The following is a 27,335-nucleotide window of genomic DNA, read 5'->3' as shown; positions in this document are numbered from 1 at the left end:
CTGCATAGCTCAGCATTACTTGCAGCTCCTCGGTGAATCACAACCATCTCTGCAAGTGCTGCTTATTAGTCTACCACAAGTATTTTTAAATGATAAAGTGAATACTGAAGTTCAACTTTCAATAACATCGACATTAAACATTTGATAGCTGAACTCTGAACATGGCAACAGCTCTTTCAGCAGTACAATCAGTTTTGCCCAAATTGCATCATACTTATCCACTTTTACAGTAAATATTTAAAAATTCACTAGCCTGTTTAGCTGAATTTGTATAACAAACTAACAGCTAGTGAAGTATAAATAAATACTTTTGTTTTTAACTGGTAAATGACATACCCTTTTGTACTTTCAAATATTACTTGTAAATTACTGCTGCTTAATCATTACTGCTTATGTCAATTGTTAACTAGCTACCTTAGCAAGCACAGCTATTACATAACCATTACTGAAAACTGCCAAAACACACTAAATCTTTCCACTACTGAAAAACATTATGCATTTTTAAATACTTTTTTTCAGAAGCACGTATGCAAAACCTTAATCCAAATCATTTAGTACGCGTGCAATAAACCCCTCGCCTTTTGTATTCTCTGCATCTTGTGCATGTTCACACATGCACATGCTTTCATCGGCAGGTTTCACTTAATGCAGGGATACTGTTCACATGAAAATAAAGTCTCTAAAATATAGAAAGTAATGAGTATGAAGTTTATATAAATGATATTCTCAGTGAGTATTTTGCTCTGCAAGTAAAGCTGTACGTGTTACAAGAGCAGATGGTGGTAGCTGCAGAGTCTACACACACAGTTGTATGAGCCAACGTTTCTTATTCTTAAGACTTCAGAAAATCCTATGCCACAGAGAAATTGGCAGTGTTTTCTCAATTCCCTAACAACATCTTAGTATCCATTCCCACGCCTACATACAAACACACACACACACAAAGTGAACTGAAAACAAGATCATAAGACACAGAAAAATGAGAGCACAATTTCATGCAGTTATGACTTTAAAGATACATAGGTTTTGCTAGCACTTTCTCACAGTCTAGTATCTCTGAAGTGAGCCTGCTTTATGAAGACAGCCCCCTTTCCCACCACCACATTGCAAGTACCCACGAAGTAACTTACCTAAAACTTGAGGCAGATTTTAAAGAAATCAGTCAGATTACCAAAGCAAAATGCCTACTCATGCAGCAATCCTTTTTTTTGCTTCATTTTTGGAAAGGGATGGTGAGATCCTAAAGCCCTTGTCATTCCACATTTAATACCTGCACACTAGGGGCAATCCCTCTAAGGAGACAGATCTTTGAGTTGCAAAGGTCTCTGAGAAACAGTAACAAAGTCTGGATTTACTGCATAAACAAATTGATCGTGTAAAGGGCTTGCTTGCAAATATCAAGGTTAAAGTTGAAACAATCATTACCTTTAGGTCACTTTGAGAATGCTGTAGCTGAACATGAAACATCTAGAACTAGGGGGTGCAGCACATAGAAGCTTAGGTGAATAGGAAGAGCCTGAGTGAATAAATAAACTGCAGGATATTTCCTATATTCTGCTTAAACACAAAAAAAATCATCCACTGGAAATAAAGTTGGGCACTTAGAATACAAAGTCTAATCTCCTGTCAAGGAAGAAACAAGCTTTCTCCTTTATCCTCTGATAGCTTTATTACTTTGTCATCTTTCACACCAGCAATATTTTGTATATTCCAAAGCATGAAAAACCTAAGTCAAAGAGAATTTACAATGAATGAGATGAAAATTTTTGCTATGCTACATCTTCAAGGCTGCCAGCTAGATGTATGTACATACACACAAACTGAAAAACTGAGTTTTTCTTTCTGCCTTTACACAGTTCCAAGATACCATATGCAACTTGAAAGTATTCTTGCCTGTAAAACAAATCAAAATTCACATATCCTAATTTTCAGAAATTACACAGAACTTGAAAAGTTGAGCTCTTAAAAATTACAAAATTAAGAAGTTTATGCAACCTCAACTTTTTTAGGCACTATGACAGAATGTTAATGTATACTGCACAGTGTTCTTTCCTTGGATGGTTCCCCTTATAACCAGGCAGTGCATTAAGCAGAAGTGGAATCACAGTTTGTAGGACAACCCAGTCTGTATTAGTCCACAGCAGGAAAAAAGCTGTACATTTTTTGTTTGATCAAACAGGAAGAATATTCTTTGCCTAAGAAAACTGGGAGAAAAGAGGGAGAAAATAAAATTCTCCTTCCCAGAACAAGAAGTATTTGCAGAAATGGAGGAACACTAGAGTTTCTTACAGGAAGGATATATGCCAGAGTCCACTGGCTTACTGAAAGCGTGGAGCATGATGAAATGGTGAGTTTTAACTTTCCTTCCCTGAAGACGCTTCTCTAATCACATTAGGAGATGAAAAGATAACATACTTCTAATCTCACACTGAACGTGTTGTTAGAAATCTGACACACTGCAAGATGGGAATAAGGCTTTGTTTTTATACTACTGAGCCAAACTCCAGCAGAACTTACTGAGCCAGGAGGCAGTATTTCTTGGGTCCCAGACTTTTCCGTCCTATTGGATTTTAAGACACAATCCAGAAAGAGAGAAGAAAGGCAAGATTTTCATACTGAAAATCACCAGTGCTTTTCCAAACATAAATCATTGGTCAGCACCATAAGGAAGCACTTGTAAAGACAGGATTAAAACATGAATTAACATGCTGTACAAGTAAATCAACAGTAAGAAGATGCACATGAGCAATGCTGACTAATGACAGCCCAGGTGTGAACAGTATAATATGTGCAACAGACTGTACATTGCACTACAGAGAAGTACTCTTCAACTAGATGTTCTGTGTCAGATTGCCAGGGGAATACACATTCCTTCCACGTTGCAGCACCAGCTATTAGCCCACCATAACTGGGAGAAAATTACTGAGGCCAACATGGCTTTAGGCAAAGTGATAGGATTTTAAAATCAAGTGACATAAGCAGAACAGATATTTTCCAGCTATTTGGAAAGGTACAACAGTGTTCCTTAAGTGCACAACATACAAAATAACAGTTCAAAATTTAGCATTTGCATTAATATCATAACCTATGAAGACCAAATAGCCTCAAAAACACAATGGAAATGATTGCTCAGTTACGAAAATTCAGACAGATCCTACATAGAAAGAGACAGAATAAGATGGGGAAAAAAAGTGAATAATCAGCAATGGAAATGAACAAAACAAAACAACAGAGACAGACTGATAAATGCAAAGGCACTGTGCAACTACTCTGCATTTACTGAGCCAATCTCAATCCCTGCTGGCACATGCCTGCCGCCTTTTCCCAAGATATAGTGGCAGAAAGTAGAAGCTATTTCACAGGTCCTAGCTCTCTGAAGTGGAGTTTCATTGCCTAGATTATATTGAAGAAAGATAAATGTCTCCGAACAGGGCCACTCATTTTCTTCTAAATACAACATATCTGCTTTAAAACTATTCAGATGCTTTCTATACCTTCATGCTTATATACTGATAATTTCCTTTGATATTTTTAATTATGTAACACATTTATTACACATGTCTAAGTAATTATAAAAGTTGTTTTGTCAAGGTTGCTTTTCAACTAGCAACGGAACAGCAGCAACACTGCACCGCAGGTAAGTATCCCAAATTGAATACCCTCTAACTTTGACACAAGTGAAGCAATTACTGATGGAGAAGAGCAAAAATCAATTTGCAGTGGACAGACATAAGAGGGGTATTCACCCCACTTAATGACAAGCATCTCATGCACATATCCAAACTGAGCAAAACTCAATGAATTTTCCAAAGTGTGATTGATTGGTCTTTGAGGCCAAAACTTCCAAAGCTCTTCAACCAGATCATTTCCCTGTTCCAGTTTATTGCAAAGCCTTACAAATATTAGTGCTGACTCAACACAGGGAGCAGAAATAAGCACTTGTGGAGAGGGAAGTGTGCTGCACAGTCAACAAACATAGGTGTATGTGCAGACCAAATCCTCTCTGAAGAATCAGTATTGTACCAACAGCCTAGACTGCTAAGTCAGGTGCTTGCATTGCCTGAAGAAAAGCAGCCCTTCCACTGAAGTGGCTGTTGAGAGCAGAAAACTCCTCTATAGCTCAGACAGCCTCTGTATTAAAAATCATTATTGATACGGCCACAGAACTTTCCTATCAGCAGGGGAGCTTGCACATATCCCAGTTATCCACTGCTCTTCCAGCAGTAAAACTCTCATGGAAACCAAGTAAATGGAAGGTACGGGCATTTACTCTCAGCTGAAACAACACGCTCCACTCTCATCACCCCTCCTCCTGTTCAAAAAACACAAAACAACAAAAAACAAGTGTTAAGAATTCCAATTCTGGAAACCCTGAGAGGTATAATCTAGCTCAAAGAAAGAATAAAGTATCAAATGGCTTTTTAATAGGAAATCTGAAATACAACAACTTCCCCCCAAATTAGGGGGGAGGAAACTCAGGAACTAGGAACTCAGTTGAGAACACTCTGAATTTACACGCATGACATTTACACTGACTTTATATTGCACCTGAAAATATATTTCATCTGAGTTCTGTATTTGATCCACAACATTAGACTAGTCAACCTCTTGCAGACAGATCTGGACTTATGATATGAAGAAATACCACAGTTCTAAATTATCAGTATGATGGGATCCAAAGCCTGTCTTTAAATCAGCCACTGCAAACCGCTTGAACAACAGCAGCCAGATTTGACTTCGTCAGCAATGGGACATAAAGGTTTTGCAACCTTGCCTTCAGGCTCCAAAGACAAGACTTACAGGTCTATTGCCTTAAGTCTACATTTATCTGAAGTCATGCTTGCTTTCTTCCACATAAATAGACATCAGATGTAACAAATATGACAGTACTCAAACTTGCATCTAGGTCTTTCTGATAAAAGAAGAATGCTGTTTTACTCAGCTCATTTCTGTAAAGAATGGAGATTGTATTGTTGCTTGAATCAATATGAAGCTCAAATAGTTCAAAGTCTGCATGTATGGAATAACAATATGACAATCAGAGAGTTTTTCTTTTTCTTTTTTCTCCTCTAGATGAAAACTTTTAATTCAGTTATTTCTGTATTTGGAACAGAAAGATCAGAGCAATTTTCCCCCTAATGAGCGCTGAACATAAACTTTTGTCAGAAATCACTATATGTCAAAGTAAAGCATTTAAATCTCTCTTTCAAATATATGTCTACTGAATCCTTTAAATTTTTGTAAGACTTCAGTAGTCAGGAATGAAGCATTAGTCAACTGTTCTATTCAATTATTGAATGTTCTATCAAGGTTTTTTGTAATTGAGACTGTTATCCTTCACTTTTGTTTCCTTCAAGTAGCATTTTTTTGTCTACAATAAAACCCAGTCAGATCTCTAGAAGATACCTGACTCTAAAACAAGCATTACCAAAGTCTTAACTGGAAAACTGGGGGGAAAAGTCTTTACTATTGCTTTGACTTCTGTTATTGAAATCCCTAGAAATCCTGAAAAAATGGCAATTTGTGATTTTTTTCCCCCTTCTCCAGCTATCCAGTTTATGATTCCACTTTAATACCAAATAATGACCTCTGACACATGGTTGATGATTGCTTAGTTTTAGATGAGGGCTGCTCTACAAGTAATGTCTCCTAATTTATCCTGCTGATCTATAGTGTCAGAAGTGGATATTGGTGGTATAACATTAGAGGCAATATTCCTTACCAACAATATTCCATTACATTTTGTTGCTGTGCAACAGTTGGTTCCAAGGTTCCATTCTTTAGAACACCCCCTTTTCCCCCCCCACCATGAAGACAGGCAGAGAGAGCTGGGGCTGTTCAGCCTGGAGAAAAGAAAGCTCCAGGGAGATCTAACAGCTGCCTTTTAGTATCTAAAGAGGGTGATATAAGGGGATAGACCGTTTAGCAGGGTCTATTGTGATAGGATAAGGAAATCAGTTTCAAAGTGAAAGAGAGAAGATTTAGACTGGATATAAGGAATTTATTTATTTATTTATTTATTTTGCTTTTAAGATAAGGATAATGGAGCACTGGAACACATTGCCCAGAGATATGGTGAAGGCTCACCCCCAGAAACCTTCAAGGTCAGGCTGGATGGGGCTCTGAGCAACCTGATCTAGCTGTAGATGTCCCTGCTCATTGCAGGGGAGTTTGACTATCTCACATTTAAAGGTCTTTTTGATCTCAAATGATTCCACAATTCTATCATTCTATGACAGATGGCAGCAGAGGGGCAGTCTTGACAAAATGGTGTTTGACATGGAATGCTGATGAAGCAGAGGTGTGTCAGTGAATTCCACCATGAGAAAAAAATACGTACCCACTGACATTCATTGCTGCTTGCCAAACATCTACTGAGACCAAACAGTGAATGTTAACACAGTGAGGCAGTGGGTGGTGTGTTTCAGCAGTGGTGACAGTGATCTGAAAGACAAGCCACATTTCAGACAGCCGTGCGCAGCTGTCACACCACAAAACGAAGAGCTCTTGTTCATCACTGGCAGAAATGTATAGCTAGTGGTAGCAAATATGTTGAGAAATAGTATTTTGGAGAAGAGAATTTGCTCTGTCGAATAGTGTTATTGAGTTCTTTGTAGCTGTTGTAGCTTAATGGAAAAGCTGTTGTTAGCTGTAATGGAAATTAGTGGGAGGCACTACTTTCAGAGCAACCTACACAGAATAGGCACACAATAACTAGCATTTCAAAAACAAGCAAACAAGACAACAGTATGTGGGAGAATTATTCAGTTTAGCATGTTAGTTATCAATGTACATAGCGCAAATATTCAGACTGGAGTTACTAATATCCAGTATTTTGAGGCATAAATATGGACATAAATTAACTTTTTTTTAACAAGATACTCAAAAGAACATCAAGAATTTGCAGCAGTTGAACCCACAGCAACGACTCAGCAATCTCTATGCTATAGTGTAGTTGGTGTACCAGTGCACTCTGATACGTGCTCTCTTTCAAGTTCAAATACAGTTCCCCATGTACTTCTAACAGCCCACCAACAGTTTCTAATAAAAACTCCACTTCACTGTTATATATACTTCTGTGCTTGTAACACATCTACCTTTTTTTCTTTTCCTCTCTCCACATAATCTCTAGATTTACTCTTTATTCAATGCTGTATCCATGTCCATATCTCTTCAGGTCACTGTTACATTACACTCATATCATTCCATACTTGAGCGAGATTCAAATGATTACGTGTTAATCATAGCAGCCATAGCAATTTGCTGTTCAAACTTCTACAGATTCTAAATCATCTATGACAGCACCATGAAGGTAATGCAGCTCAAACAATTCAGTGCACAAATACGCTTTTTGTTTTTGCCAAACACCTGAAGACCACAACCACCAAAGATATTACGTACTGTTTAAGAGGCCATTTTCTATACGTGTACATTAAAATCTAGGATTTGATTTATGACTGATACTTGAACCAATGCAAGGTCACATTCAGACAAACACGACATTTATGTATTTGCTATTTGATCCAAGAACAAGGTCACATTCACTCAGATGTGTCCTCTGACTACCTGCTGTATTTTTATTATCACGTTATCAACTTAAAGCTCTCTGATTTTCTCCATCTATCCCAAAACTCCTTATCTATCTTTGTGATACTGACAAGTTAATTACCTAAGCCAATAGTCTGAATCAATTCACAGTTAAAGACAACTTATGTATTCTATGTCCAGAATTAAAATAACTTGAACAAAGCAAACAAAAAAAATTGTTATTTATGAACTACAATGCATATCTTAGATATCCTAAACTATTTTCAATGCTCTTTTCTAAAAAAAAGATAGAATAAAAATATATATATAAATAAGGTTTAATGTTCAAGTCAGGGTCTGTTTCTATGCATACAGCATTTACAAACAGCCTACACATCTGTCCTAACTTGCTCCTCACTGGAAACCAGATCCTTGAGACCAAATTGAAGTGTTGCAATTGTTTCCTTGCACGTGTGAGTAATGCATCTTAGATTATGCAAAGTGACTTCTCAACGACATTCTAACCATGCTCTGACATTCTACAGCAACGTCATTTGTTGAAGGATAAAGATATAAAAGGAGCAAGAGGCAAATACAAATTGCATTTTAACATGGTGACTAAATGATTATCTTCAATATGATCAATTTTTGAGTAAATAAAATGTAAGCCTCTTGCTAAGTCTCTTGCAGAGCACATTTTTACTACATGTGGTAAAAATAAACTTCAGAAGGTTAAAAATTAAAGACATCTGTGCAAATAAAATTGTCAATAGAAATTATAATCTAACACATACAGAGGCTGTGCCAAGAAAGTTTCTTGGTTGTTTTCCATTACACATACTGATGATACTGTAATATAAACAGTTATAATTCAAAAATTTTACTTGTCCATGTACTTGATTAAAAAATTAAAAAACAACACATGATTGTCCTATTCAGAAAGATGTAACTTTTAAAAGCAAAGATGTCCAGTAGCTCCTGCTGACAAATGAGATGCCTTAGACAGAAAATATTTATAAAAAGAAATTAAGATCAATTGTCATTAATTTATGGAATCAACTGAAGACTTTGATGATTCAGTGAGAAGCAATTTCTAAACTTTCAATAATATTGCAACAGTCTTTAGGGTTCATATATATGTACAGATGTCTTAAAATGCATTCCTACAGACTAGTATGTAAGAATTCATTTTGTTTTGTCTCCACAGACCTTTACATGTGCTTTATACGTTGGTATGTGTTGTTAATAATTCCTTATTGGCAGGACTGTAATAGTAATATTACATTTTTTTTTAATAATACATGTAATATTACATTAAATAGGAGTAATAACGTACTCCTAGGACTAAGAACTCTCACTGTGTTGTAAATAGAAATATCTGCCTTCAGTTTAAATTTAAAGTAAAACGAAGTCTGAGAAACTGTTTTGTGATATCCCTGTATGACTTCATCTTTGCTAATTATTCAAGACAGCAAAGAAATGTTCCTATAACACAAATACTTCAGCTGAATATAACCTAATAGCAGGCTTGATGTTCTGCAACACAGTCTAAAATATTTTAAGGATACCAAGTAGTTTTGAGTTACCTGCTAACGAGATTACTGAAGCTTTACATAACTTCATGAGTTCAAGCAATGAGACAAAAACTTGGCAGTATTAGGTTGTGACAGTATACAAATGTGGAAGGTAATATTCATATTGATTTTTTTTTTTTTTTAACTGTCAGTAGCATTGAAACACTGGGAAAAGGGCAACTGTTGTAAGAAGAAATAAAAAGCTTTGATCTCTACTGATTACCTTTCAAAGTCATAATATTTTCATACCATTGTCACTCTACATCATCCTATCATGTCTCCCTATCTTTCCTTTTCTCACCATACTTTCAGCTACCTCTCCCCACACAACATCTCTGAACTACTGACTGGACAAACACTGTGCATATGCTGCAGCTGGCTCAGAGCTGCATGTTGCAACTGGCTCACCACTGCTCCTGTGCCAACTGGCAATTGACAGTCCAAACAGTACAGATAATTTTCAAATTCATATTGCATCATTTCCTCAGTGGGGTCAATAACCCCTTTCCTTTCTTCTTTCCAGCTTCCAACTTTTATAGAAGTTCTACTACTTCAAAGCCTTTGCAACCACCACTCATTTGTCAAACTGTGAGTTTGAAGACTTGCAGGTTCAAAGCTATTGGAAGAGGAAGGCAAACTCTAATGCATATTTCTGAATTTCTGAAGTAACTAGACTAAAAGATATGAGGAAATATCTTGGTTATTAACATGAGATGGTTATTAACATAGCAGTTTAGAAGCATAATTCTTCTGATATTTTACTCCCCTTTAAAATATATATATATTTTACAGTTTGTTTTTAGTGTTAGTTTTACATTTACTAAGATCTGTAGAGCACAGAAACTGTATGATGGATGCTTGAAGTTATGTCAGTACTTGAAGTATTTTACAGTTTCACAGGCTCCTTCACTCCTAATCACATACTTTATTAAGAAAAAGACAATTGCCTGTCCTTGAAATAGTGTTAAATATTCACTTTGGCTATAGACTTCTGACTTGTAGGCAAAAGTAGTAGTTCTTAGAGGGATTATAATAACAACACTCTTCCCAAATAAAGCAAAGAGCTATTGTTTTGAAACAATACTTAATAAAAAAAAAAAGAGAGAGAAAAGGCAAAAAGATGGATTCAAGTAAAGTTACTTAATGCAAGAAGGTGAAGGATGATTTGGGTTCTCCAGCATATTGTTTCAAGATTATTCCTTTTATCTTTAAGATAACACAAAGCTTTGACTGAATCTTACCTGTCCTTCAACCACAACCTGAGACTTGCTGTCTCCCCTTTTTAGGGCACCTGTCAGACACAGCTTCCTCACCTGGTAAACTCCCCAGTTTTGCCATCTCTGATTTCATCATACAGGCCCTATCCTGAAAAATCAAAATAAAAAAACCCACAACTTTGCGTCTGTATGTGTTACTAGAGTATCTCTCCTATAGATGCTCAGCATTTCTTTGTGAGGTACCTCTTTAAAAGGAAACCTCATCTATAGCTTAACGTTCCATCTTGGCTCAGTCTCCTTGTTTTGGCTTGGGACAAACGCCTAGTTACTTTGACATATAATGCTGCAGCTTCTGATTTAGATATCAGCAACATTTAAAAAGTCCTTTTGCCTCAAGTAGATCTTCTTTTCAGCCTCCAGCACTCTCCCCATCCCCAAATCTCAGATTTCAGTTTTTGGCTTTACACCAGCACGCTTAGCTTCAATACTCTTTCAGCTGTCTTAGCCTTCTCTTTCATAAGCCATGTTAACCAAAACACCTCCTTCATCTGCTTGAGTCCTCCAGTCTTCTATCTCAGCTCCTGTAGTATCTGCACAGCTGCACTCTTCTCACCATCTGCAACCCCCTCCATGATTCGTTATCAAACATAACAGACCATGATTATTTGCTAGTTGAAAAGCTACAGTGAAATTTACATCTGTTTCTGGAAGAGATTCAAGAAGTCTGAATTTGCTTTCTTAGAGGAGAACATCACTGTCTGTTTTCTGTGATTTTATTTCACTGATAAACTTCACTCCCCTGCCCAGACATCTAGCAAGACATATCTGATAATCTAATTGCAACTTAGTAAGACTTTTATCCAATAGAAGAGACTGACCTTCATACAAAATATTACAGATTAAGTCCCCTTCTTTTGAAAGTTAGAGAAATCCCAGTGAGTTAGCTTTTGTACTCTTCTACCAGTAGGCAAACTCTAATGTCTTCTATACACAGCATCTGGAGGCTGGTTTATTTATTCTTCAGGGTATTGATTTTACTCACTCCTTCAAAGTATTTTTACAGGCTTTCATCGCTCAGTGATTACATTTAAATTTAAAACACAAACCAAAACCAACCAAACAAAAAAAAAACCCTGCTAAAAATAAACTGAATTTGATTTAATGGCATGCCACAACTCAGAGTACCTAGAGTGCAATGAGAAACAAAATTCTTTCATTTCAGTTTTGTTCCTGGAATTTAGAAATTCCTGCCATGAGAAGTTTTTCTTAACGATTATTTTATCATAGAAACAAAGCCTACAATGAATTAACTTTGCAGACTGAAGTCCTGTCAGCGGGTATGAATGCAATGGATCTACATTTTTTGGCAAATGGACATCAAGCACTTGTACTTCCAGGCTACTGACAAGTCAGATAGAGGATATACTTGGTTCACATGACTTCACAGTTCTAAATCAGGTCACTCGCTACAGTACAGAGATCACAAGCCTCTCACTCCTGCGTGATCAAAAACGTCAAAATACAACCAATTATTTTCCTAACATCTAAGCTCTCTGTTTGCCCTTTGCAAGACATAAAGGGTATCTACCTACTGGTTTAACAGCACTGTATTCAGTGCAGTGTCACCACTACTGCCTGCCTGCCACTCCACTACTCCCCCTTTTTTTTTTTTTTAAGTAAGGAAACAACTACATTACAGAAAGGTGGAACAAAAACCATCAGACTAATGAAACAGTCAGGATAAGAAAATCTTGTTTATGAAGTCAAATACATATGCTTTTGTTCCTTTGCAATGTACTTTGTGAGACATTTTAGCTGACTGATCAAACTTTGCTATAGGGATACAGCATTCATAGCCCTCTGCAGAGTCAAGCAGAAGTTTGGTGCTGCAAAATAAAGTTGCATTAAGGGTATGGCCAGCTTAAGTAATCTAATAGCTCCCTGACATCAAAAGAATACCCCTGCCATTGCTCCCTGACACTGTGAGTCCCCCACCTTCCCTCTCCTTCATTTCCAGCCCTGCAGTCCCAGCCTGCCCTTGTGTTGGCTCTCACACCCATTTGATCTCCCTGCCCACAAGTACAGCAGTAAATAAAGTCAGAGTACAGGCTCGAGCCACACTGTTAGTGCTCTCTTTGACACCATTTTGGCCCATCTCTGCTTGGTGTTCTCCCAGATAAATGCTCAGGCAGGGTTAAGGGGACAGCAGAGGCCAAACAGTGAACTGTTCTCCATTGGCAATTCAGATGCAGCCACTCTGGTTTGGGAGGAAGCCCAAGCTAGAGTGCAACCTTTCCACTTAGCTCTGGCTCCAGAGAACAGTCCCTGTCATATTTTATTACCTAGTATAGACACAGCCTCAGTGAAACAATTTGGCTCCAGTAAAACATAAAAAACATAGCATGGGAAAAATGTAAATAGACAGAGATAGCTGAACGGACTCACTAAAGGGCAGCAATGAAGAGGGACAGAACCACAGAGCTGACAGCAAAGGAGAGAAACATGAGTGGGAGCATGACTGATCTTCAATAGCAATTGCCAGATCAGCTCAAGCCATGCCATGCAATCACACTTCTTGCTGCAGGGCTCTCAGGAACAACAGAGAGGGGACATCCCATTCTATTCTTTTTTTTTTTTTCCATACACACACACGCCAGGTAGAAAAGAAATAAAATGATTGATAGCAGCAAAACAAGCAATTCTATATTCTTAAAGGATAACTGCTATTGAAGAATTCTCACAGAATTTATTATAGGATTTATAACCTTGAGAAAATGCAATTCGTGTAACCCTAGAATTATGGCAGAATGCTGAAAATCAGGTGCCCCAAACACACATATAAGAGCTCAACATTTAGCAGCTGTTTGAAAACATTAGCCTGTTTATGTACAGGCACTGTATATCTCTATGGAAGCACAGTACATAAGAAGTGCAGCTGCTGCCTTTTTCAGAAGCAGCATCCTGTGCTAAAAACTACTCTCATCTCACAGCTACCTGTTTTGTAAAGCTGATAACTTGACTTATTTCTAGTCAGTCTGGCCTGCATCTGTCTCTTGTTCTGATGAGAATAAATTAAGTAATTAAATAAAATAATAAAAATTATTTTCAGGGGTAAAAAGCAGCTCAAAATTCTTACATGCTCTTCTCTTTGGGCAGCTACATGTAATATGAGCATACACACTAAACCATTTTCAAATTTCAGACGTGTACAGCTTAATAATATAAGTATACTCACAGAGCAAAATTCTCTGTAACTAACCTGTCAGAATCAACAAGGGACAACTCCCATTTACATGGCTCTCTTCTAGTCAAACTGTATCCACACAGCATCTTGGATTGACCAAAAAAAGAAAAGAAAAAAAAAATCCACCCAGAAAACCCCAGTAACACAGCACACTGACTCCAAACTGTATGTATCTACAGACTAAAAATGATTTGAAGATCCACTTTCAACTTTTTCCAACTATACTGACCAAATGTCAGTATCCAGTATTCTGTGCATAACTATGCCAGTTATTTTTTCAAATTATTCTTAGAATTACTAACCTTTATGACAAATCTAGTTCTAGCCTTCATCAGAAACATAATGTTTACATTGGCAATGTGTAGTTCCTGTTATCCTCCCCTGAAAACTGCCAACAATCCCACAATATTCACTATGAACTGTGGGCTGAAATTTTGTTTTATTTTCACATGAGAGTGGGTAAGCGTTCACCAGCCCCATGGCAAAGAATGCCATCAAGCACTGTCTGACAATAAACCAGGAATCTCTAAACCAGCTTCTTTTGACAAAGCACTCACTGTCTCCACATTTCCACCCTCAAATCCAAGTGGTTTCATACTATATTGTTCATTACGCTGGGAAACATTTTTCATAGGTGGTGAATGAAGATGTGAGAAGGTTTTGTTTTCTTCTCCATGAGCCCATAATGTTATACTAATGCCATGTGCTTAGTAACATTCTTGCTGAATCCGTAACGAACAGCCAACTAGGAAGAGACAACAGTAATAGAAGTCTTCATTTTCAAAGAGTTTTACTAATAGACGAAAGTTCTTACCATCTGGACACTCACATTCTGGTTTAAGTTCAGTGATTTCTTCTGTGAATTGTTTTATCAGTCATTTCTGGTAAATAATTAAAATAAAACAGGCATGTAGCAGTCTATGTGTTAAAAGCAATGTATTACAATACAACTCTACGTGAAGATTTAGAACTTTCTCAGACAGTGTCACTGTGCTAGATACGTAGATACATCCAACAAGAAGTAAACCCTCTTTCAAAGCTTTAATAGAATAGTTTCAAATGACTTTTTTTTTTTTTTAATCTAAATAACATTAGGACAGATAGTGATAGCATTTTTTCCATGCAAAACACATAAAACTCTAAGCTACTCAAAACACTAAATGCTCTCAGCTCTAAGATATATATATATATATATATTACACATTTAGATGAATAACTTATTCAGCCACCTGCACACCAAACACCAGCTCATTCCCTTTTACATACTTACCAACAAACTGGACTATAGATATATGAAAATATGAAATAGAGAAATATTGGACTAATTTGTTTTCACATGCATTACAGCTGGTTGGAACCTTACAACTTCAGCAGCTGCTAAGAGCCAAGAAACAACTCTCAAGGCAGATGCTTGTTTTCTTTTTTTTTTTTTTGACCAAGATTCTTCTGCTGTTATGAAAGCTTAATAATAATTAATCTTTGCATTTATAAATAAATTTAAACAAGAAAACTAAATATTATTGTGTATCAGCAGTTCTAGAGAGGGACAGCTAACCTGCCAAATGCTTGCAAATATATCTGTGGAAACACTGACAGCATGAGATATGAGAAACTTGAATCTAAAATGATATATTAAGTGAATATAGTACAGCAGAATGAACTATCCTCTTTGCTAGTTCTCATCTTTCAACCTGCAAAGTACAAACAAGTTTCCACAGCTTGCATGTAGAGGACTTTAAAACACAGCGAAGAAACACAGTGATGTAACAAGCCTAAATCAGGATTAGAAAACTGGTGACTAGTATTTTATAATTTGTAATAATCTGTGCATAAAGAGCCCTTCTTTGGAGACAGATTATACTTCACAGATATTTAAAATATATATGCAAGACACTTATAAATAAATACTGTTTCATAAGCAGAAACCATTAGAACTGGTATGAGGAAGCCGAATCACAATTGGCAACATCTCAATGCCACATACAACCTGGTCAGACAGCAATCTGCCTATATCCATATTAAGTTTGACAAACATGCCAAATATCATACTTTCTAAGACAGAGCGATTTTCACTTTATTTTGAGTCTAGTGCTGATTTAGAGCCTAAGCTTACAGGATAAGTACTTTTTCACTCAGTGACTATTCGCTCTCCTTCAAAGAAGAGTTGTTGAACATTTAACTTTATAGGCCTGGTCCTGAGAGATGCTGAACACTTCTTAAACACTTCTAAAATATTAAGAACTCAGAATTCTTCTGGATAACACCTTTACACACTTCCTTCTACGTAGAAGTTCAACACAGAAAATGGACACCACAGCATAAGGAAATCTTGCTTATTCTGTTCTCCATGACCTTTTATCAACTGTTTGCACAACTTATTCAGATTTCTTTCTTGGTCAATTAACTATTTTTACATCAATTACTCCTTACAGATATACTACCTCAAATGTTTTTTCTTCTCTAGTAGTTCGGGAACATTGCCAAAGTAGTTCTCAGCCCACATATTCACTTACCACTTCACGCAGCATCTTGCAAGGTTGAAACAGAAGCTGCTTTCCATAATCTGTTCCCTTTCCATTTCACGTGCACATTGGTGATAGCAAGTGGCTCTTCACTAAAAAAAAATAAAAATAAAAAAAAAAGCTGCTGATATTCTTTCTATCAAAAAAAAAAGTCAACGAGATTTCTGAAAGTTTGCTAATCTAATTTTATGTTGATATAATGTAACATAATGGTTTTTCTTATTCTTAATGTCCTCTAAGGAAAAAAACAAAACAAACAAAAAAACCCAACAGCTACCAACCAACATTTATTTCACTTGGGTGAATACTAATTTTCTTAAAATGACTGAGGCTGTTAATACATACTTAATTTTACATCAGGACTACACTGGCATCTACCTAACTAGGGTCTATGACTGGTACGTCTCAATAGCATTCAGATTTTTTTTTTTTCCTCCAGGCTAAAAGTAAATAATTAATTAAAGCACTCAATTAAAAGCACTTGACTGAAAGCCTTCTGGTATTTTCACTATCTACTGCAAAATAAAATACTTTTACTCATAAGGAGCATCCTCATAAACGTTCAAGTGTGTATGTGAGCAAACTGTTACGGTTTTTGAGGAGCGCACACATGCATCCCACAAGATGTCTTTGCAATTGGCCTTCCAGCTACCAATCACACCCCGAAGGGAGAGATTTTATTGTAACATCTATATAGTTACAAGCATTACAGGAAAAAAAAAAAAAAGGCTGCACATACATAGCTATAAAAATAAATTATAGTCTGATTAAGTTGGCTCCATTCACAAAACCACAGAAATTAAAGCTTTAAGGAATTTTGCAAGAGATGCTAGATTTGATTTAAAATGTTAAAATTCCAAAACGCTGCAAGAAAATGTTTTCATTTATAATAGATACAAATTCAGCATTATTTATTTTTCCAGACAAGTATGGCATTCTCTTGTTCCTCTTGTAACAGATATAACAACTCATAGCTCAGATCTCAGCAGGTGAGTTAAAACATTTCAAACAGGAGGCCAAAAAAGAAATTAATAATAATAATAATAAAGAGGTCTTATTTGCAAATCTGAAGAAAGAGCTTCTTCAAAACACTGAGAATAAAAAAAAAAAAATACATTCCCCTCTATGACCAATTCAAATAAACAGTAAGCACTATAATCCATTTTCCAGAACAAGATGAATACCCTGGGCCACCTATCCTTCTACGCTGTAGGGTGTTTTCTCCCCTAAAGTTTTTATAACACTCAACATAAACTATTAAAAACCACTGAAATGCAGCCTCTACTCCATGGTTTAAACCTCCTAATTCCCTTTGAAAGCACTACAGTTTGGAAGGGCATGCACAGAAAATTAAGATACTGAAAAATGAACAAACAAGCAAGCAAACAACAACAAAAAAACCAACAACAACCCAGTACCCTGAACTGCAGGTGAGAAAAATGCCAGCTTTTCAGGACACATGGGATTATACAAGGCAACAGAACTCTCTATGCCGCCTGACTGTGCAGGACGAGAGTCAATACAGGGCATCAGCGGACTGATAAGAACTTTTTTTTGGCTTATGTCAGGTGCTCCCTCCAAAGATGGGAAAAGCAAGAGGGCGTGCTATTTACGCGGTTGTACAAAGCTCCGATAAGGTCTGCGCGTGCACTCATCCTACTGAAACGATACACTGCGCTACGTAAAAACCAGAAAGTTGCCACAAAAAGCTGCTAAGAGCCCAGGGCTGCTGGCTGGATGCTTTATGCCAGAGAACAAAGGTGACGACGCTGGTTTAGCTTAGAGCAGCGTGTGAGCACATCACACGTACCACCGCCGCCCTCAGTCCCAGCACGCCGCCAGGTACCCTCAGCATTAAGACAGCGATTCAAAAATATATCAGGGGAGCATTTCTACGCCTTCCCGCTTTACTACCTGCGAAGACCGCGCGAATTTCAGCAAAACAGCGTGAGATGCTGACAGGAAAGTCTGCAGGTGTTCTATAGCCCCGCGGGGGACGCCGGAACCAGGTCCTCCCAGCTACGGACCCTTCCGACCCGAGCCACCCCGACCGCTCCCCAGCACCCGCCGCGTCCGCACAGCCCCTAACGCTGCCCCGCTGCCCCCCAGCCCCACTCGGGGCCGGCCCCTCAGCTCCCGGCACCCACAGCATCTCCTCGCCAGCAGCTCGTCGCCTCGGCTAGCGGGACGCGGCGTACAGCACGGCAAAGCACAAGGAGAACAGACGGGAGAGGGAAAGCCACCCCATCGGCAGCACCAGAACCAACCCGCGCCCCCGCCCGGCGCCCTCGACCCCCCTCAGCCCGGCCGGGAGCTGCCCCTAGGCAGCGCCGCGCGTTCCTTCCGCCCGCAGGCATGGCCGGCCGGGCTGGGGCCGGCGGCGTCGCGTGTCGCGTCCCCCGCCTACACCCGCCCTCCCGGTGCCGCGGGCCCGCCGGCTCCCGGCCTCCCAGCGCGAGCAGCCCCCGGCGGCGGCAGCCCCCCGAGCCCCGGGACGCGGTTACCCCGCTCCTGCGCCTGGCTGAGCGGCTCCGGGCGGCGGTGACAGGTACCGGAAGTGAGGTCGCGGCACACACCCCCCGCCATGGCCACCCGCCATTGGCTCGGCGGGCGGGCGTAGGGCGAGTGCCGGCGGCGCTGGGTGCCTCCTCGCCCCCTTCTTCCCTTCTCTCACCGCCATTCCGCTTCGATTCCCGTCCGTTCGCCCGCGCCGGTACTCACCGCGATCGGGAGGGAGAAGGCGAGACCGAGACGCTGAAACTTTCAGTCAAGGGCGGAGAGAAAGCCCGGCGGTGCGGAGAGACGGAACGGCGGAGAGCGAAGGCGGCCGTGTGGGGACAAAGTCTGCGCTCGCAGCCCTCTTATCCGCCCGCCCGAGCTATTTGTGGCAGGGGCCGGGCGCTCACGTGAAGGCGCGGCGCTCAGGCGGCACGAGGGGGGCGAGTGAGCGGTGCCCGCCCGGCCCGCGGTACCCACACGGGGGGCTGCCCTCGCCTCGTCCTTCGTTAGCGCGGCCCCCCGAGCTCTTTCTCGCCTAATAAAGCCCGAAGGGCTATTAGTGTGCCGTGGGGATAGAACCGCTTTGGGACTGTTCCCCGAGGGCCTTGGCAGTGTCTCGGGGGGGGGGGGGCGTGAGTAGGGCCCGAGGACGTGGTGATGAGGAGCTACTTTCTGTTGTGAAAGTAAAGGCAACATCTACAGTGTAAAATCCCTGTTCTTCGCTCAAAAACAGCATGAACCTAAACAAAGCTTTGCGAAAGACTTTTCGCTTCTTTATTCTCTTAAATCTGCTCAAGGTAACCCAAAACACAGATGCTGTGGTTTTATAAAGCGGACAGCCCTCCCCCCTCATTACTGCTCCTTGACTGCTTCATGAATACTACATTTCTTCATTATCCTCATAATTGTTGTGGTTATCAATACAAAAAAAAAAAAAAAAAATGTATATATATATATATATATATCAGTAGCTTGCTTTTTGTAATTGCATAATTGCACTGTTAATTTCATATTCTTACTCGTTACTGTCTGGAGTAGTCAAGGGAGAAAACACAACCTGTTTCGTGTGCTTCCAAAGGGAAGATCATTTACATGTATTGAGCATACGCTCATGGCTTCTGCTTATTTTTGTTCCTACAGTTCAGAAAATAGAAACACGGGACCAGAAGGGAAAGAAAGACAGCTCTGCCCTAGAGCCTCAGCTGCATTACAGCAAGCACCATCTTCAGTTTCATACATTTCTCAGCCTCTAGGTTAAGCACATGGACCTGCATGCTGGAGCACTCACTGCAGAAACAGCAATGATAGAGATTGTGGCACAACCAGAGAACATGCTTCAGTGAAAACTAATAAACAGCAGTTGCTAACAGCAGAAAACCAAAACTATGGAAAGCTGACACATTACAGTAGTTGAAGGCCTTTTCAAATGTGTTCTGGAGGCAGCCCAACTTCTCAATCAGTTGTGCTCAAGCCAGGCCAACACCCAATGCTGCAAGAAATAGCTGGTTTAGAAAGTTAATTCCCAATTTTAACACCTACGTATTTCCACACAATCTGTATGTAAGGGAGCCCAGCTGATAATGAGACAATAAGAGATGTTATCTGGGAAGATCAGGTTTTCATTGTTTGCTTTTGCACAGTAGTAGTTGTTGTTTCCTTTTTTCATTTGTTTCCCTGAAAATATAAGCAGTTAAGATGAGCTTCTGTACAATTACAAATATATTTTGTTTTGATTTGAGTTAATGATCAGCTCCCAAAAATATTACTCTTTGCCCTCTTTCAATGAAGCTACCTAAATTTACCTATCTTTAGGTGGTTTGTTCACATGCATACTTCTACTGCTAGTCTTGGAGATGGCACTGTACAAGCACTACAGTAAAAAAAAAAAAAAAGAAAAAAGAAAAAAAAAAAGAAAGCTATAGTTGCAGGCTTTTGCCTTTTGAATTTACAGATTTTAGAGATTTGCCAGCCAGGCTTTGCTTTTCCAGTGAGAAGCGTGCCAGGCTGTCTAGGCTTTGCCCTAGCTCTTGAGCTTAGCTATCTTTCCTGAGGACCAAGAGATGTTTCGTATGTGTTTTACTGGGCTGCACATTAATGTGATCCCATACTGAGTAAAAACTTTAAAATGTTTATTGGAATTTAAAATAATTTGTGGGCCATTTCCTGTTGACAAGCCATGGGTTCCCCCTCCCACGCTCTCTGATAGCCAAGCTTACAGCAGCCTCTGTCTGCAGCAGTCAGTGAAGAGTACCACGTGGCCCAACACCCCTCCACTGGAAGTGTTTTCTTTTCCACGAAATGTGTTTTGTCCATAAAAATGTTAGGTGTTGCAGGATGTATCTGCAGTACATACATCTCGCATTTCAAATATTTATGCGGGGGACTTTGCTGATTTCTTCGGTACTGAAAGTGATTCTGCATGCAGCTTTCTGATAGAGTTGCATAAATGTGTATCACAATTCAAATCTTAATAGCACTAAATATCTGAAACATCCATTAGCTGTTCAAATGTGCAAGCTTTTAGAAATCTGAAATTAGATTATTTACCAGGCTTTTAGATGGAATAAGCTATAATTACCGTTGCATTCTATTAATGTGCAATAACAATATTGGTGTTGCTCAATGGATTGACAGTTGTGAAACAAGCAGTCAGACTTGTGCAGTGGCTGATTTTCCATCTTTTCAGCATCTAGCTGGTTTTGTCAGAGGTCTTCATCACACGTAGTCTTTCTGTAATAAAATGTTTTCATTTGCAAAACAAGAATGTCTTCCTGGCTGTTAAACAACAGGCAGGGAGTCTTGCAGCATCTATGTGGAAGAAGGTGAGCGGATCCAGTCAGACCATGGATCAGAACTTTGGGAATGGGATCAGCAAAGGCTCGCTGTGCCTTTGCCAGCTCCTCTAGCTCCTGGTGACATGCAGGAAGTAGGCTGCCCCTGCGCTCAAGTATTTGCTGTGGTTTCTCTTGCTTATCCAGTGATAGGAATTTTAACAGACAATGTGTCTCAATTCTGCTGTGTCATCATGAAAGACTTTCTTAACAAGGTCACTACAAGCCATAAAGTGGGGCCGTCCCACTAGGCATTTATCAGAACAGAAACTGCAGCCCCAGACAGCATATCCAGTGTTTCATAAGCTGGAAAAGCACACAAGTTCCATTTCTCTTTCTGTGGCTAATGATTTAATGATGAGCTACCGTTCACTCACTGAAAATTATTTCAGTTTAACTGAATTACTCTTCTTAAAGGAAAAGAGGTGGCCAGACTCTCACAAGAGAACAAGCTTTATGAACAGAAGTCACTAACAGAACTATATAAAAACTTTTGAGTGTAATTTAAGACTTTTTGTGCATAATTTTGTGCAGGTTGAATCCTGCCCACTTGTGATCTTTCAGAATAACACGAAGCCAAAAGTCCCAAGTGATAATAAATGGAAGATGACAACATGAGTTATATCAGTTAAACACATGGCTTACGTGCATATGCAATATGCAAATTATTCTTAAAGGACTGGTTCTCTCTCCAAATCAACCCACCTACACAAGCAAACTGGTGAAACAGAGGCAAATGTGAGATGAGCCCATCCTTACCTTTCTTGCTGAAACCCTGTCCCACTGCAGAAGTTTCACAGAAAGATCTGTGCTGGGATTAACTGCTGTTTTAGGGCAGGCTGTCTTTGAGGGCTGGTTGGCTTTAGATGCAGGTCTCTGGGCTATATTGAAGCAAACTTCTAAGAGTAGTAAATGAATGCATTCTAAGATAAATCATCTCAAGCACACCTGCCTCATTTTAATATGACAAGTCCTGGAGAGAACCAGGGAGCAGGTTACAGGTTTACACAAGCCCAATTTTCCACAAAACTCTCTAGATATTGGATTATTTTTTAGTCTAAGTAAGGTTTACTTTTCCTACAAAATAAGAGATTAAAATTAATAGCTATATTTAACTATGTTTAATTTTCATTACAGATGTTTAAGGTGCTGTTCCACTTGATGTAAGCTGTGGACCAAGACATTTATTTCTAAGATAATTTCTATCCAACTTTGAAAGTGAATTTACTCATTACTTCTTACTTACTAGTGAAATAGTTCATTGTTTGTCAGAACTTCAAGACCAAATGCTCCAGATGTACATCTCCTCCTGTCTCCTGTCTGAACAGTTGTATATAAGATGCTGCTGCTTGAAACTTACCATTTAACCTTTCTTGGCCCAAAGTGTTTAGAATTTCTCTAATAAGCAATATCCTTTTCATGCTGATGCTTTCATAATTAATATTGGCTGGCAATTGTTACTGAAAACAATTGAAAGAATTGCGGATTTACCTTTTGCTTAATGAGATAATTCCCTCAACGTTATTACTGTAACTCATTCATTTCTCCATTTTAATAAAAAGGTGATTTTTTCTTTTTAAGAAGAACTGTTGTTGGTGAGCAAACATGTTTCTTACAGTAACAGACGATTCATACATTATGGGTAAATGAAAGGGGAAGACCTGTCCAAGATCTTCCAGAGGGGAAGCCCACTCTTGACCCTTCTGTAACATGTCAAGCAACCATCAGGGAAAGTATTAGATTGAAAATAGTTTACAGGAGCAAGCAAGTACTCTTAACAATCATCTGTTTGGTTCCTTCCTAAATACACTCTACCTCTCATCCAAACCTCTTCCTCCCCCAGTGTAAGATTCCTTTCCTGTGCATTTTGGTTTCACTTGGCACTCAATTACTAGATTCAGCAGGATTTAGCAGATTTAATACTATTTAAATGTTTCCTGCTTCAAAGACAGCATTTTTCATATCCAGACCTCTCACTTCCATGCTTTTGCCCTGTTGGCTCAGCAAATTCTCTGCTGCCTCTTTTTCCCCAGTCTGCATTTCATATTTGGTGTTTCATTTGTCATACTGAGGTTCTCCTCTTGGGCGACATCTTTAAAACCTCTCTGTCAACAGCACCACCACTGTGATTCATGTATTATTCATTATGTACTATTGCAACATAGTTTTTGGCCTTCGTTCTTCCCACTCTCCAGTTAAAGCTATCCTTTACTGTCCCTCTCAAGCCTTTTCAGTATTTGCAACAGCTCTGTACTCCTTTCTGATGGCTGCTTCCAACAACCAACCCTTCTTTCCTCTAATACCTCTAATGCCCTGTGCTCTGCCTACTGTCCTTTAATAATCATGCTAAAATTCACCATTTTCCTGAAGAACACAGAAGCAAGAAAGAATGCGCGGTGGATCATGTTTCTTAATACAGTGAGCAGCTTATGGTCGGTTCTCTTTAAGACTTGTACTGTGCCCATTTAAATACCCATGCAGTGCGTGCGTATGTCCTTGCATGCCTAGATTAGCACACACCGCAAATGGTAAGTTCTCCCAGCATACTTTGATCAATACTTATTTATTCTTGTCTGGCTTAAGTTATAGCCTTAATTTAAGCTTCAGTATTTATGCGCCTTTTCTCGTGTATTATGCAGAGTTTAGGAAGGAATTAGCATGTATATGTCAGCTTCCTGTGATCTCAGCTCTTTGCAAATAATTCAGCCCTGACACAGAAATCAAAACTACAGCTGGAAATTTTGTTTGCGTTCATACTAGGGATTACACGCCAGTCTGCGTTCTTCATGCACCAAAGGTATAAGTACATTAATTTAGCAAGCAAATGCAGTGATTTTAAAAGTTATGTTATTGCTGGAGCACCCAAGCAGAGTCAGCGTGAGTCATGTGCACTTATATTTGTTTTCCTGCAAAGTCCAGTGGCTTCGCTTAAGCTGCTTTTGAAGATGAGTTTAAAGTTAAGCATCGGGTTTAACCTCTTTTTTTTTTTTAAAAAAAAAAAAAAAGGCAATTAAAGGGAAAGTACAGATTGCATGCTGCTTTGAGAATGGCAGAGTGGCAGCACATGGAGAGAGCAAGTTGAAAACAAACTGGGAGTTACTAGGACTTTCTATCCGCTCTGGTGCATTTTCCAGAGCCCATCTAACCACACTTTTGCACTGCTCCAAGAGCCTTAACGCAAGTGGGTTTTTTTTCTAGTTGCTTTTGCTACCCTAAATACAGTCTTAGTAAAAAACCTAATTTTATTTTTTTCCCAACCTGGAGAAAGAGAAAGATATTTTTGTCAGTGTAGGTTTTCAAGTACATCATATCAAGTAGAAATTTTGAGTTTGGGTGCTAGGGTGTGTAAATCTGATACTATTCAAAGCAATTAGCTGAGTAACTATTCTGCTCAAATTGTTTTCCTACCCTGTTTTCCAGGCCATGACTAACTCTCACTGTGCTACACCCATTTTTTCCAGCATTCATGACTGATACTTTGAGCACATGCTAGAACAGCCTTTTATGAAGAACAATCACATGTTTCATTTTTGGGCTCTTTACTCAATTATTACATATCTGCAGATCAGATTTTTGAGTAAAAGAAGCTTGCAGTTGGGCTGATCCTTTTCAGGTGCCGCTTTTATCTTCACACTTCAATTGACCATGATGTTATTGAGGTATTTCTCACTCTTCTTTCAATTGTTTTGCTTTGTCATGTGAAAATCATGATTAACAGGTTTTTGAAAGCAAGACAGTGCTTCCAAAACTGTTTGAAATGTTTGACAAAATAATTTCCAAACAAAATATCTTGTTTTGCAGAACAGGCCAGATGAGATTTGAAAATGCCTGCAGATTTGCTGTGCCAGGACATATCAACAAGCTTATTTCTTGCTAGATGTTCAGAGCCAGCTCATCAGAGGCAAGCAGCAAAAGGCTGTAGTTTCCTGATACTGCAGACTCAGAAATGTCTCAACACTACGTTCTCACCGTTCCCTCACTACCAGCAATTTTTAGGGCCATTCTGTGCACCAGATCAGGAGACCTATTCAGCTGAAAAATAATTTTAAAAAGCTGCAGGAAGTAAAAATCATTTCCTGATCTAATTTCTGGCATATGCCCCATGTACTGGAGAGACCGTGTGCTATGATGAAGAAACGCTGTCTGATTTCTTCCATCTGCAGTACCTGCCTGGCACCAAATCACAGTCAGGCCTAGCCAAAGAAACAGAGGGGATGACAGCAGTAAGTGAGCCAAAGAATCAGGAAAAAGAGCTCATTTTCTTAGAAGGTAGCTACAGGGAATCCTGAAAAAGAAGGTGATTCTCAAGTGGATGGAGAAGAGAGGAGCTGGTAAATGTCTTCAGGACTGTTGCAGGTCCCCTTTGTTTGGATATGCAAGCAGCAGCAGGAACCGAACCGTGACATTCAAACCCACTGAACTTATGGAAGCAGAGAAAGGAAGTATTTCACCAACACCAAAGCATCAGCTCCTTAACACCTGTATTTGTCCAAACTGTAATGAACAGTTTTAAGTCAGAAGATCTTTTGGAGCTGTGTGTAGTAGGAATATCTGTGTGGGAGAGGGGTGGATACCTTTGGACTTTGTTAATAATTAACTGGAGGAGTGTGCTAAAGCCTATGGAATGGATAGTATGGCAGTAAAAATACCATGACTCACTGAAGTCTGAGGTTAGCAAATGGACAGAAGTAAACAAAATCGCGCATGACAGATCCTTGTGCAGATAGACCTGTTTCTCTTTAATGAAACTGTGTCTGAAATGCTTCCTTCGCTTCTGGAAAACACATGTAAATAAATTGATTCTCAACCTGCAAGAAATAAAAATTGCTGCATTCAGAGCTGGATATGAATCTAGCATGTTTTCCAAAGCTTTTCTATAATATTTGCAATATTCAGCCTATCTTCTGAACATTTTTTCTTTTCTCATAATAATCCCTATGTTAACATCTTGCCAGTTTAAAAAAAAAAACAACACACAAAACCTCTTCTTTTCTCAAGTCACTTTGCTTGAAAGGAAGTGAAAGCCAGGATAAAAATGTGGATATGTTAATTTTAAAAAGCAACAGAAGGATATTCTGTGAGCAGCAGGCCTTTCTAGTCTGCTTTTCATTGCATGGGTGTCACTAAATGGTCAGTTTTTAACTGAATTGTTTCATAGAGCTTCCCCATTTCTAAAATTATTATTTTACCTATATCAATATAATTATGTCCTGCTATCCCTTTTTACGTCATAAACCTTGGCTTGAGGTAACAACTTGTTGTTGCACTTGGCTCCAGGATCTGGCAGATAAAATTCCTCCTGTTTGAAAGAAAAGCAGTGAATATTCCAGAGTTGCTCTCTTACCAGCTACTCAGTGCTTGGAGGGTTTGCATGTACTTATTGGGAGGATTCCCTCTTTTGACAAGCATAGCTGGAGACCTCAAAGGTTCCCAAGCCACAGGAAGCACCAGGAACAGGGCACACAAAATTACTAAGTTCTGTTCCAGAAGAACCTGAGAACATGAAACATGTTACAAGAGTGTTTAGAGACTTCACATAGACTTTGCATCTGTTTTAAATCATGCAACCCTACTGCAGTTTCTTTGATTACTCGGTCCATCCACGTGTATGTCTGCAAATATTTGTTAAAGAACTCGAAATATTTGCTGTTTATCCTGGGGTGTAATATTTCATATATTTGTTTAATGTCCAGGCTAGGATTTTCAAATGGATTATTTAATTTATTTCCAGTTGCTCTAGAAAGAAAATAATTTCCTCTGTATACATACCCTATGTGTCTATTCTTGAAACGTTTACATTCTAGGAGTTAACCTGTTGAAGCTGTGTAAAAGATAATGCTTCCTGTCACTCTTGCCCATGTCAGCAGGTTTGTCATCAAAAGAAAAAAAAAAAAAAAAAGCCTTTGCTGCAACATACTTGC

At 39.1% G+C, this 27,335-nt stretch overlaps 2 protein-coding genes across 8 annotated transcripts in view; one reads left to right on the top strand and one right to left on the bottom strand.

Annotated features, from left to right (window-relative positions):
• PPARA (peroxisome proliferator activated receptor alpha) overlaps positions 1–18,927 on the bottom strand; it is a 38,740-nt gene extending 19,813 nt beyond the window's left edge. Inside the window, exons 1-3 of one of the 5 annotated variants that reach the window (XM_090147481.1) lie at positions 18,806–18,927; positions 16,076–16,176; positions 14,377–14,443 (exon numbers count right to left, since the gene is read on the bottom strand). The gene's annotated coding sequence lies outside the window, so the exon portion shown is untranslated. Of the gene's footprint in view, positions 1–14,376; positions 14,444–16,075; positions 16,177–18,588; positions 18,690–18,805 lie in introns of those variants that run through there. The other 4 variants (XM_031597249.2, XM_031597250.2, XM_090147487.1 and 1 more) reach the window with 4 other exon arrangements.
• LOC149919718 (uncharacterized) lies at positions 17,401–24,285 on the top strand. Of its 3 annotated transcripts, none has more exons than XM_090147529.1 (2): positions 17,401–18,632; positions 19,724–24,285. In XM_090147529.1, exons 1-2 carry the CDS (start codon positions 18,440–18,442, stop codon positions 19,834–19,836), a joined length of 306 nt encoding a protein of 101 aa, XP_090003655.1. In that variant the 5' UTR covers positions 17,401–18,439; the 3' UTR covers positions 19,837–24,285. The 3 variants fall into 3 exon arrangements, 1 of the variants encoding a protein (XP_090003655.1); XR_016469705.1 differs by lacking the exon at positions 17,401–18,632 and adding an exon at positions 18,710–18,797; XR_016469703.1 differs by lacking the exon at positions 17,401–18,632 and adding an exon at positions 19,184–19,380.
• The last annotated feature ends 3,050 nt before the right edge of the window (positions 24,286–27,335 follow it).

Source organism: Phasianus colchicus, chromosome 1 (genome assembly GCF_987193195.1).
Source record: "Phasianus colchicus chromosome 1, bPhaCol1.hap1.1, whole genome shotgun sequence".
Lineage (NCBI taxonomy): Eukaryota > Metazoa > Chordata > Aves > Galliformes > Phasianidae > Phasianus > Phasianus colchicus.
The sequence above is the reverse complement of the archived record's forward strand: the minus strand, read 5'-3'. Positions and strand labels throughout refer to the sequence as shown.